The 12792-nt window shown below is 43.0% G+C and overlaps 1 protein-coding gene across 1 annotated transcript in view; it reads right to left on the bottom strand.

Moving 5' to 3' along the window:
- LOC147701266 (IgGFc-binding protein-like) overlaps positions 1–12792 on the bottom strand; it is a 933218-nt gene that overhangs the window by 901224 nt on the left and 19202 nt on the right. The window contains exon 2 of the mRNA XM_086929331.1: positions 5928–7139. Within this exon, the coding sequence (XP_086785457.1) occupies positions 5928–7139 (1212 nt within the window). The remainder of the gene's footprint in view (positions 1–5927; positions 7140–12792) is intronic.

Genomic DNA, 12792 nt, shown 5'->3' with positions numbered 1-12792 from the left:
AAATTTACTTTTTCTGCAATTCTTCTCACGTCACTATACGTTGTTTCTCTACAGTCTTTAATAGCGCCTGCACTGTACTTGATCCCCCTACTTACTAGATGCCGTTAGGACGCTTTACAATTACCAATATGTTTACCCTTTGCAAGGCATAGTATGATAATTAAGTAAGCGAGACCTCACCAGATAGGTTGCTTCGTTATACTTCTTTAAGTTTTACTTCTAGAGACAGTCCGCTGCTCTCGTTTGAAGAGTATCTTCTGTTCTTTTACTTATTTTACTTGCTGCCAGAGTTCAATCAAAAGGGGAGAAGCAGAGGCATCTGTCCCCCTCCACAGATCGTCGCCACTGTTAAAAGATGACTGCTGAGTCATCTGATAAAGAAAAGTCTTTATTCTTCTCTGCTCCGCTCTCCAGCAATGACCAACACTTCACATGAACATTCTAAGGTGAGCTCCACAAGGAAGCTACCAAGTACACTAAGAACATGGGGGTGTACGGAATATACCAAAGTGTACACCTATAATAGATGTGCAGAAGTATACCACATAAGATTGTAACAGAAAGTAATCTTAAAGATTTCTTTGCTATGGTTAAAAAGGCTGAATTGTCAGAACAGTGAGCTAACGCTACATTATCTCATGATAAAAATGAGGTTGAAGTTGTTAATAAGCTTTTTGAAGGAAAAGGGAGTCACAAAAGTATCAGAGATATTAAGGTAGAAGGAAGAAAAAAAGAGAAGTTTGAACCTAAAAAAGTGGAAAAGTTGGTATGTTAGAGATGTGGCAGTCGCTTTCATTCTGCTAATTTTGACAGATGTCCAGCGAGATATGGAAAATGTCTTCAGTGTGGCACTGTGGGTCACTTTGCCAAGGCGTGCAGAAGGAAAACCTACAAAAAATATAACAGTAAAGTGGCTTGTGTTCAAGATACCAAACAATACAGTGACTCTTCATCTGGAGATGAAGAGGTACAAACACATTGTAATGTAAAAACAAAGTTGTACTTAATATTTCGGATTCTTGCTCCACTAAACCCATTTGCCGAATCTCTTTAGGTGGGGTCATCGTTCAGTTGGTTGCTGATACAGGTCAAAGTATACTATTATTCCCAAACATGTTTGGGAGGAATTGTTTATTTCCTATATTGGTATTGGGTTGGAACCTAGAGACATTGCACCGGAAAGCTACACAGGAGAGAGGAATGATATCCTAGGTTTCAGAGTATTAGTATTTCGATTGAAATGTGGACACGCTACAGGTATATTATATGTTCCTAAAGAGGGACCATCAGTCCTGAGTTGTAAGGACCAGAAGAATCTGAACATCATCCTTGACCCGAATAGCAAGGAGCAAGTTCTTATTTCATGTGATAGTGAAAACACAAAAATATGGGTTCTAGAGGAATTTTCAAATGTCTTTTCTGGTCAAATGGACGAGCTTAAAGGTTTCACTCACAAAATTATTTTAAAAGAAGATGCTATTCCAAAAATACATAAGGCTCGCAACATACCCTTCATTGTTAGAAATGAAGTCAAGCTTGAATTAGACAAATTACTTGAAAGTGATGTATTTGAAACTGCTGAAGCTGCAGAATGGGTTTCTCCATTGGTAGTGGCTCTAAGCCCAATGAAAAAGCCTGTTTATGAGTTGATCTAAGATATTTAAATAATAACATCCTAGTGAATCAATTTCCTCTGCCAAGAATTGATGAGATTATGTCCCTTACACGCAAATCCAAGTGGTTTTCTACATTAGATCTATCGTCCGTGTATCATCAAGTGGTATTGGACCCTGAAAGTAGACATCCGACCACATTTTGCACTCCCTTTGGCTGCTTTAGATTTAAACGCATGCCTTTTAGATTAGCATCTGAGGCTGCAGTATTCCAAAGGTTGATGTCTAAGTTGTTTGGTCATATTCCTGAGGTTGTAATCCTTCAGGATGATATTTTAATCATGGGAAAGAGTAGAATCCATCATGATTCCACATTTAGGGAGGTTTTTAGGATTCTGGGGGTCAATGGTTTAATTGCGGAAGGCAGAAAACGTAAACTTGCTGAAACAAACGTTAAGTTCCTAGGGCACGAGATCAGTGACACAGGAATCAAACCAAAAGCGAAGATAGTGGATGCCATTGTTAATTCTCCTGTGCCAAAATCCAAGGATGAACTCAGGTCCTTTCTGGGTTTAGCTGAATTGTATTCAAAATGTGTTAATCAATTTTTACAAAAAACTTATGAAATGCGTCAATTAATGAAAAACGAAAACCCATTTGTGTGGAGTACTGGTTGTCAGAGCGCATTTCCAGATATAAAAAATGCCATCTTCAATGCGCTTACACTACAAGGTTTTGACCGGTGTACCGATACCTTTGTTACCACAGATGCAAGTGGCATGGGGCTTCGAGGCGTTCTCTCACAATTTACTGAACAGGGTGTAGAGATTATGATTACATTTGCTTCACGGTCCCTGTCACCTTGTGAAGAGAAGTATTCAGTAATTGAACGAGAGACTTTGGCATATGTATGGATGATAGAGCACTTCAGGAAGTTTATTTGGGGCAAAGAGTTTATTCTACGTTCAGATCACAAACCTTTATCAAAGCTGCTTACTACAGAAGGTTTGTGCAGACTTCAGCCAGGATAGCTAGGTTATCTATGAGGCTCAATATGTAGCTGGAGTAAAAAAATCTATTGCTGATTTTCTGAGCAGAATGTCTTTGCCATTAAGTGAGATTGATCATAGTTCATGGAATGTCTTTTGTGTCGCTGGAATTTTCTCTGATTCATGTGGTTTATATATGGATGAATGGGAACAGGAATCTGTAAATGATGAATTACTTGAGGTTGTGAAAGACAACATTTTCAACGGTTGGTCAAATGATTGCAAAACTGATCCCCAAATTAGAGCATTTTGGGAAGTAAGAGACAAATTAAGTATTAACGGAGAGTTTGTGTGTCAGGGTGAAAGGATCATTCCTCCCAAAGGTATGCAACAGAAAGTAATTCGTATTGGACACAATGGCCATGCAGGAGTTTCAAGAACAAAACGAAATATCAAAACATTGTATTGGTGGCCCAAGGTGGATCTGGAGATTGAGAGATTAGTATGTGAGTGTGTGAGTTATGAAGGTGCCAACAAAAGTCAGAAGACATTCAACCAACCTATGTCTTCTTTAGGGTGTCCCAAATTGCCTTGGGAAGATTTGGCTCTGTACATTATGGGACCCATAACCTGGCAGGATGGCGTATGTAAATATATTTTAGTTTTAGTCGATCTATTTTCAAAATGGATTGAAGCTAAGGTCGTAGAACACGTTAATACTAAGCATGGGCGGAAAATCCGTTCCGCTCGCGGATTTTGCGGATTTTCGGAGAATTCGCAATCCGCGAGATTCGCGAATTTCCCGTAAAATCAGCGAGCGGAACGGATTGGGTCAAAAGTTCAAGCTGACTTTTTGTAACTATTTTAGAATGGCGCCGGCAAGCTGCCAGAGCCTCTAAAATAGTTACAAAAAGTCAGCTTCAACAGGAAGCACTAATAGATAAAGTAAAGTAGGTGCCAGAGTTGAATCTCAAATTCAGTTACACAATCATTAATCACCCCAAACTTGGGGTGATTAATGACTGTGTAACTTAATTTGACCTTCAACTCAAGCACCTGCTATACTTTATCTATTAGTGCTTCCTGTTGAAGCTGACTTATGGCTGAGGGCAGAAGGGCACAAAGTGGGACAGAAACCAGTGGGGCAGAGGGCAAAAGGGCACAAACAAGAGTGGGGCAGAGGGCACAAAGGCACCAAAACAAGTTGTACAGAGGGCAGAAGGGCATAAAAAACGAGAGGGTGGCAGTGATGAACCATGCAAAAAAAAACCTGCGAACACGCAAAGCACCCCGCGAATACGCAAAGTACCCCACGAACACCCGCCAACACCCAAAAAAAATCAGTGAATTTGCGAATTTTGACGATTGAGAATTCGCAAATCCGCAAATTTGCATATCGCGAATTCGCAAAATTAGCCCATGCTTAGTTAATACTCCTGCTGTAATTCATTTTCTCAATGAATGTTTTATTAGAGAAAGTTTCCCTGCTTCTATTTTAACCGATAATGGTGTCTAGTTCAAATCTGAAGATATGAAAAGGTTCATACAAGCTACAGGTATAAAACAAAAATGTGCAGCTCTTTATCATCCCAGGGGCAATTCTGTAGTGGAAAGAGTCAACAAAGTTATTAAAGGTACATCACAAATAGATAAAAGGAAAGGAAGAATTGGGATGTTGAATTGGATAAACTTATATGGTCATATAGGATATAGGTTCATGACACTTGTACTGAAAGTCCCTTTGGTCTTATGAGAGGGAGATTTCCATACTGTAAATCCTAGCTGGCTGGGCAGGAGTAGGAAATACGATTGTGATAGCACGAAAGTCAGAGAATGCATTTCTAATTCTCAGAGCAAAAACAAAGTATACTGCGACACTAATCATGGACCCAAGAATGTAACTTTAAAGATTAGTCAATTGGTAAGAATTAAAAGTGCAAAGAAGGTTGAAAAAGTACAACCTCGTTTTTCTGAACCGAGAACTGTATCGAAAGTCATGCGTAGTACTATAATGTTGGATGATGGCAGTGTTCACCATATGAGTCGGGTTGCAGTTGCTCGACATCCACAATTATTGCTTGAAAAAATGTCCTAAGGAAGGGGAATGTGTGGTTAAATTCAAGCAGTGGTTCAGAATTGGTGACTCAGGGGCATATTATCAAGAATGGGCGTTACATTGTCGCCACTTTTATCGGCAGGAAACTGCCGATAAAGCGGCGATAATGGACTTGATAATATGATCTAACATGGGCTTCGATTGGAATTCATAGAGCATATTATCAAGTCTATTATCGCTGCTTTATCTGCAGTTTCCTGCCGATAAAAGCGGCGATAATGTAACGCCCATTCTTGATAATATGCCCCTGAATGTGGTGATACACCAGATTCTTCACATGTTGTTTCTGGTTTGGATGTTTTGACAGAATAAGGAGTTATGTCTAGGGACTCAAACATTGACCCGGTTTCTAAAGGTTTGCATGAATGGGTAAGTCAGGAGATTCCAACTCAGAACTTGTAGATAAAAAAAATTGTATATCTGTTTTCACAAGGTATGGAAGATGTGTTGCTACACCGAAAGCTTTACAAGACTTTGCATGTAAATAATCATTTATAGTATTACTTAGGACATTGTCTGTTCTCCGTAGATCCCTGAGTTTTTAATTTTTTTTATGTCAGTTTGTTTTTTATTAGGAAAAGGGATGTGTAGTAACATGCATTCCTGGGTGAATAGATCATTCATGTTTAGAATAGGTTGACATCACATGGAATGGGTATATACATTAGAATGTTAGAGTGTGAGGGCATCCTTGCCGAGGATTTTACATAGAGCACAGCCCGTTTCACTGTCCTACTTTTTATCTTAAATATAGAAGATTTGTTTCTACAGAAAGGCTCCGAGATTACCACAGGCCCCCAAGCTCCTGTGCCCCCAAACATTCAGAGGGCTCCCTTTGAACTCAAGGCCAGGGAATATCTGAGAAACTCAGGGGCCCCTCATTACATTCTGCAGGGGGCCCCATCATTGTGAGTTATGTCATTATGACTCACATATTTTGTGATTCGAAAGTGCACACTAACATACATGCCTAAACAACGGGTTGTGCTGTCTTAGCTAAACTCATGGATCCTGATACATATTTACTGCTGAGATATACACATTTATTTTCACTACGATATGTCTATTATCTCAGGTGCATACTTCTGAACACACTCAGGTAGCCGCTCCTTGACACACTCAGATATTTGGTCAGACATACACTAAGGTAGGCCGTCCCTGAGATACCCAGCCATGCTTGATAGTGTAAAAACATTCTGCTATACATACCTTCTATGCAGATACCCGCTGATCCATACCCGTTCCTTTTCGCCACTCCAAAAGTAAGGAGCTCGAATGGAGACGTGCCTTCGATCAAGTCCAAACTAGATTTTTTGCTAACAGGAAGGTAACTCCAAGAGTAACCTGTGCCCAACATTGGAAACCATTTCACACTGCGGAATGGCGCTTTGTTCAAAGTCATTCCCCTTGTTGCTGACGTGAGGGTGACCAGTATGACGTAGTTATCAAATTGGTTCAGTCCGTATGTGTAGTAGGACGTGCAGTAGCTGCCGACATCTGGTATGTTTATCATGAAGGGATTGTTTATGATGGAGCCGGAGAAGAACAGAATGACCTGGACACCTTCGGTGGCTGTGATGTAGAGCGGGCTCAATGCTGTTACATCAAGCTTGATCACCTGCCCAGCAACCAGGTCGAATTTTTTTTCAACAATGAATTCTCGGGTGTTCACACGTGTGTTTTTGTAAGCTGCGATGAAGACAAGGTCACATACAGGCTGGACGAGGACTGCGGGCACAATAAACGTGTTACCCCAGCTGCTGGTGGGGCGCAGCTGCTCATAAACGTGCGCGGTTGCACTCTTTTCACCTGCAAGCGAGTGTCCGGTCAGCACACCTGAAGGTTTTGAGGACACGATCCTGGTGCCGGACAGGTCATCCTTGCTCTGGATCTGGACGGCCTGCAGTGGCATCAGGGTCACTGTCAGGGTGCTTCCTTTCTTGTAGAGCACGCCACGGAATGTGACGGCACCTTTCAGGTACATGGTGATGGTGTTGGTTTCTTCGTTGGTGAAGACACAGAACTCTTTCAGGCCTCCTGCTGGTCCATTCGGTGGCGTCACAATATAGTACTCTGTGCCCCAATCTTCAACTGGGTACACGACGGAGGTGTCAGAGGAGAACTGCTTAGAGTTGAGTGAAACAACAGCGATGTCTTTTTTTGCCCGGATGGTGGTTACTTTGGAGAATATGTCTGTCCCAGAGACTGCCGCCTCCTTGGGAATGAGCACGGACTGAATACTCCCCTTATTCAATGTGTCAACTTTGCTGTAGGTCGTCTTCTGGACTGTCACGGTAACCTCAGTCGAGTCAGAGTAGCTTTGGATGAGCAGTCTTAATTCTTGATTATTAGAACTCCCCTTGCCGTTCTCCATGAATACAGTGACGAAGTTTCTCCCCAGAGGGCCCGTTGAACAGGGACCTGTTGAACAGAAAAACAGAGTCAAGATACAGCCATTGCCAGGGAAATAACCAATGATCTGCAGACATGTATTTGGCCAGATGGGCTCATTTAACCGTCACCCTGTGCATTGCCAATTCTCTAAAAACTCATTGCACCCCTGCTAATATCCTGCCATATGATGGCAAAGTTTGGTAATGCCCAGCTGAAACCTGAGTGTCTCTGTCAGCCTTGGTCCTATAACCAATAGCCAAATGCATACTGCCTTGTAGGGCCAACACAGACATTATAATTAGAAGCTCCAGCAGGACTAGTTCAGTTGGCGGAGGAGCAAGACTGGCTTAAAGTCGCCCTCATGACCCGGACACAGTTAGCAGCTATAAGAATGGTAGACCTCACTTCAATGCACAGCAGTCGCTTTCTGCCATTATCATCCGTGTTTGCAGAAAACCAAATACTGGCAATGCCACGTTTCTGACAGGTGCAAAAATGCTACTTAATACATCTAGCCTGCTGTGATTTAGGTGGGGAGAAAAGTTTCCAGTCTTATCGGAGAAGGCAGTGCCGCCATCTTCTACAGGAGGAACCCCAGTGTTCAGTTTCCGTTTTATTTCAATGTAAAGTTCATAGAAGCTTTGACAACACCCTTCTGAACACCTAAATCAGAATAGATGACTTTGCATTGCTTGATAACGCAGAAATATGTCTGACTCAGCTGCACTAGCTGAAAATTAAATCAATCGAAAGCATTTATCCATTCATCACCATCATCATGGTTTTATTGTATGATTAAATAAAATCTTTACAATGTTTACAGACTATAAAAAAACGATACAACAACAAATTTAATATACAAGTTAAAAAATTGTCATAGAGTTTGATAATTGTGAGAGAGCGCAGAACTGTGTTAGAAATTGTAGGGGTGCATCATATTCACAAGTACGCACCCGCATATATATATAGAGGTTTATAATCATGTTTAAATGTGACACGAAGCTATGAACTCATGTACCAGGATTTACATAGCTGTAACGTAAAGCGGTTTTGAAATACTAATGTCATGTTAACTTAGAAATGTGTTTGTAGCGTAATAATAATTCAGTTAAGGAAGCTTTCATAGGCATTGATGTATTTAAATGCATGTTTAGTAATTCATTATTGTATTCATGTAACGATATAAAAATGTATAGTTAGAAAATGTATTCTTTACTTTGCTATAATTGTGTGGGTATAATGAGCGAAACTGTTTGCCAATGTTAGGGGGTGACATCTCGAAAACGTGCAGAGGCCCAGGTGGGGATAGAGGATTGGGTAGGCCGAGCTAGGAATGTTTCCTTAACGTTAAATCATGGAACTGCCTTTTTCCTAGAAGGTTGCCTTGGAGAATTAATTGCAAGTAGCATGTTCATGTGAATCGATTTATGTGCGTTCCTTTGCAGGTGCAAGGTTAACCAAAGATAGTAGAGAAGGACCCATTGTGTATGAGAGTTAGGATGGTAGTTCCAGACCCGGAGGAGTGGCTGTGGAATTTTAGGGGAGCAACTTCAAGAGGAGACGACTGTGGGACCCAAGGCCGTTTTTCAACGAACAAGGATGAAGACATCATTATGAAGCCACTTTGAAAACTAATACTCTGAGAGGGGCGTCCCTTGGGGCGTGTCATCTAAATTGTGGGTTTCGTATTAGGGACAGCACCCCGGGAGGAGAGCAGAGCAGAAGCGCACGAGGGCGAAGAAGGATGCTGGGTAGGCAGAGAGCTACTATGCGAGATGAGCTCAATAGGCTAAGTCCGAACTAAGTGAGTGAACTTCTTTGGAAGTCACCACGGCTGACACCTTTGTAAGGAGAAACCCTGGTTGTAGGGATGTCATTTAGTATAGTGTAGGGACAGACTTATCTTGATGTATTTCTTCTTTTCTTCCATTCCTACCAAGACCCAAATCATAGTAATTCTTGCGAGCCTAGTGGTCTTGGAAATCATATTGGTGCTGTTCCTTAGTCGACTGAGACTTTTCCGTAGGATTATGTTTGTATTAGTACCCATATATCTACTGAATCTCTTACTGAGGTGTTTATATACACAATTGCTTTTGGCTTTATAATACATTTTCAAACTTGACCTTTTGTCAGTGGTTCTTTGGGGAAGGAGATGGAAGTGGTTCGAATTGATTTGTTGAAAGAGATTACCTTGTACACTCTATGACAGGTAAAAAGGTCTAATCGACCTGTGACGGGATTCTAGAGTTGAGATTCGAATTCTAGATTGAATTTCCCGCCTTTCCAGTTGGTAGCAGAGTAGGATGGTTTATCTTCTGGAGTGAAGGTAATCCAGATAGGCTAAGATTTCCCCAAGGCCCATAGAGATCTGGAGATGTGCGTCCATAGAGCAGCGGACGGAGGATGGCGATTCACGGAAGATGACGAAGAGTGACGGTGCGGCAGAAAGCAGCAGGTCGTAAGAGTGTGAGTATAAAAAGGGTCATGCGTGTTAGATTGCGGTGTGTATTGTGTTGTTGAAATTGTATTGTCTAGCGGAGTTGAGTGCCTGTAGTGTGAAAGGAGATCAGGTTGTGAGCGTGCGCAACCGGTGAAAATCTTAAGCTCAAGAAGAGAGCTTAAGTGGTTCGGGTGTATCGAACACCTACAGTAATTGTCGACCATCGAAAGGGGATCATGAGGTACCATTCATTGCCCGCAGGACCGAAATAGGGGGAACGAATGTGTGAATGCGTGGGTAATGGACGCTGGTCGGAAGTTACCGTGTGTATGTGTGTGTATGTATCAGAGAGGCGATTGTTTGATCGTTAAGCGGACAGACATTTGCAGTTGGTGACAATTACAGTCAGACTGTGGACGTACAGTCAGAGAGGTGATTGCTTGGTCGGAAGTGATCATTTTCAGAGTGTATGATTGGGACGCATGCATGACCGAGAGACAAGCGGAGAAAGGAGGTGAACTGCTGCAAACGGAGGAGAGTGACGTTGGGAAGCGCCGCGCTGGGATAGGACGGTTAGCGTGAAGCCGCGCTGAGATAGGGCGGTTAGCGGGAAGTGAGTGACGTCAGAGAAGGGCCAAGCTAGGATAGGACGGTTAGAGTGGAGCCGCGCTGGGATTGGTGGATTGTCATTGGGAAACGAACGAAACTAGTAAACAAGAAATTGTTGTGGTTATCATCATGAAATGTTTAAAAGGATTGCAGAGTTGTTTTTCTGGAGAAAAGAGGCTAGAACCTCGGGGTGGGGAAGAGGCTCCGCCCGAGGATACACCAGCTCATTACATGGCTACGAACGTTGGGTTACATACTATATTGTGGCTTGAGAACTGGTGTAAGATGACAGAGGGGAATGAGGAACTGACGTTTCCGAAGTACGGGACATTCAGATTAGAAGTGTTGTACCAGCTAAAAGCGATTATGTCTTCTTTGCGACCTTTGCCTAGACCAACACAGTTTGAGGCATTGAATGCGTGGATCAGGGCAGCCCACGAGAAGAATAGGGACAGAAGACAGGAAAGAGTGAATAGATCAGTTAGGGCGTTGCAGGACGCGAGTTGGGACGCACTAGCCAAGAGATGGAGAGTAAAGACCATAGAAGGGGATAGGTTGTACCCATTGTTGGTTAATGAAAAGGAAGCACAGAAAAAGAGTACAGAAGACGATGACAGTGAAACTGAAGATAGTCTGATAGAGAGGCTGTTGTCGGACAGACCACCTCCGTATAATACAGAAATAGAAGGAAGCTCACCACTACCAACAGAAAGGGGAACATCGACAGTGGACGGTGGAGTCCTAAGAGAGAGTGACTTAGGTCCAGTAGGGAACAGGGCTGGTTCAGTGGAAGGTGAGGTACCTCAACTGGCCCCGGAAGCAAGAGTAGTGGGAAGATTCACTGTACAGAAGGTACACTGTGAAGAGGGGGCCAATGCTCAGAGGTTACCAGATGCCCTAATGGTACCTGATACCATAGGTCCGATAGTGTCAGTATACAATCCAGAACAAACACAAACCGAGAGTCTGCCACAGATGGACAGGGAGAGAAATACCAGCAAAGGTAGGAGTAAAGTGGCAGACGAGTGGAATCAATGGTCCAGACCAATAGAAAGGAGCACCCCTTTGGCAGCATCAGCGGATTCCTCAAGGGAACAAGGGGGCTTAAGAGGACCGATGGATCTGAGAGGACCACGGCCCCGGTCGATTAAAGAATTGAGGCCAGATTTGAGAACCTGGGAGACAGTTGTGGATATCCAGAGCGACAGGTCAAGAGACGATTGCAGACAGTGGGGTTTGGAGAATAGGGAAGTATCCCATTGCAGGTCTAATGGAAGTAGACAAGAAGGGGACCGTGGGAGTGAGGAAAATAGGGGTACGTTTACCCCTGGGACTGCAGAAAGACGACAAGAGTGGGATTGTGAAAGATGGGAAAGAGGATGTGTTCCTCATAACACCCCTGAGGAAGACAGAAGAGTGAGTCAGGAAAGTAAAGGGAAAGACCCGAGTGAAACATCTAGTCAAGGCACATTGAGAGCGGTGATAAAGGCAAGAAGAATAGATGTGCTAAGACTCAAGTCAGAGGTAGAAGAGATAGTGGAAGGTACAATACCGTTGGGAAGAATAGAACTCTACGAACCAGATGAACTGTTGTTTGTAGCGAAAGATGTTACTCGCAGAGCTAGGACAGCTCACGAGAAGCTAACGGAATTAGCGAACAAATATTCAGTGGATCTGACCAGGACAAGGGCCTTGCAGGGTGGTCATAGGCTACAATACTCAGATCAAGAACTAGACGAGAAGAGGGCAATCGGATTAAAAACCCACATTAGAGAACTAATAGTGGGAATTCGAACATGGGTTCAAATGGACAAATGGGAGGAGAGGTGGTCAAAAAAGAAGAGTATTAGGCGGAGCACTATAGAGACCCCTCCAGGAGCAGGGCTAATGCATGCAGAAGCATACCCCTTGAGAGAAGTAGCCCATGGAGGATATGTGCACGTACCCTGGAGTAGGGAAGATTTGGCTGCTTTCACGAATACATTCCCCAAGTTGAGAGAGAGCCCAGTAGAGTGGTACAAGCAGGTAGAGAGGTTTGTCAAAATTTCAAAGGTACTATGGGTTGACCTGAACACACTGTTTGACATTGTGGTTCCGGGAGATCTGTGGGTAGCGTGCAAGGTCAGTGTCGAGTGGCCCACAGAGGAGCCAGAACGGGATGCACACACAAATGGACCTTCAACAAGAGTGATGATAAAGTACGAGCAAGTGATTACGTGGTTGAAAACCAAGGTGCCACCACAAGACATAGATTGGGTAAAAATAGAACGAACTAGACAAGAACCGAAAGAGACCGTACATGAATACTATGAGAGACTATTACAGATATTCAAGCAGTGCAGTGTCCTGGATGTGATGGATCCAAAGGACATGGGACAGTTTGTGTCCAAGTTTGTTTTGGGATTGAGGCCCGAGATCTGTTTAATGATACAGCAACATTTGATCTCTTGGCAGAACAAACCTCTAGACGAGATCCTGAGGTACGCAAGGTACTGCAGTGATGAGATAGATTCTAAGACTAAGAAGCTTAAAGATAAACTGATGCTAGTCCAAATGCAATCGGGAGGACAGGGTCAGTCAGGAAATGGAACATTGGGGAGAAGATCGAGCAGCCAGAAAAGGGACAGT

The sequence above is a fragment of the Lissotriton vulgaris genome, chromosome 7, assembly GCF_964263255.1.
Source record: "Lissotriton vulgaris chromosome 7, aLisVul1.2, whole genome shotgun sequence".
In the NCBI taxonomy this organism is placed as follows: Eukaryota; Metazoa; Chordata; class Amphibia; order Caudata; family Salamandridae; genus Lissotriton; species Lissotriton vulgaris.
The sequence above is the reverse complement of the archived record's forward strand: the minus strand, read 5'-3'. Positions and strand labels throughout refer to the sequence as shown.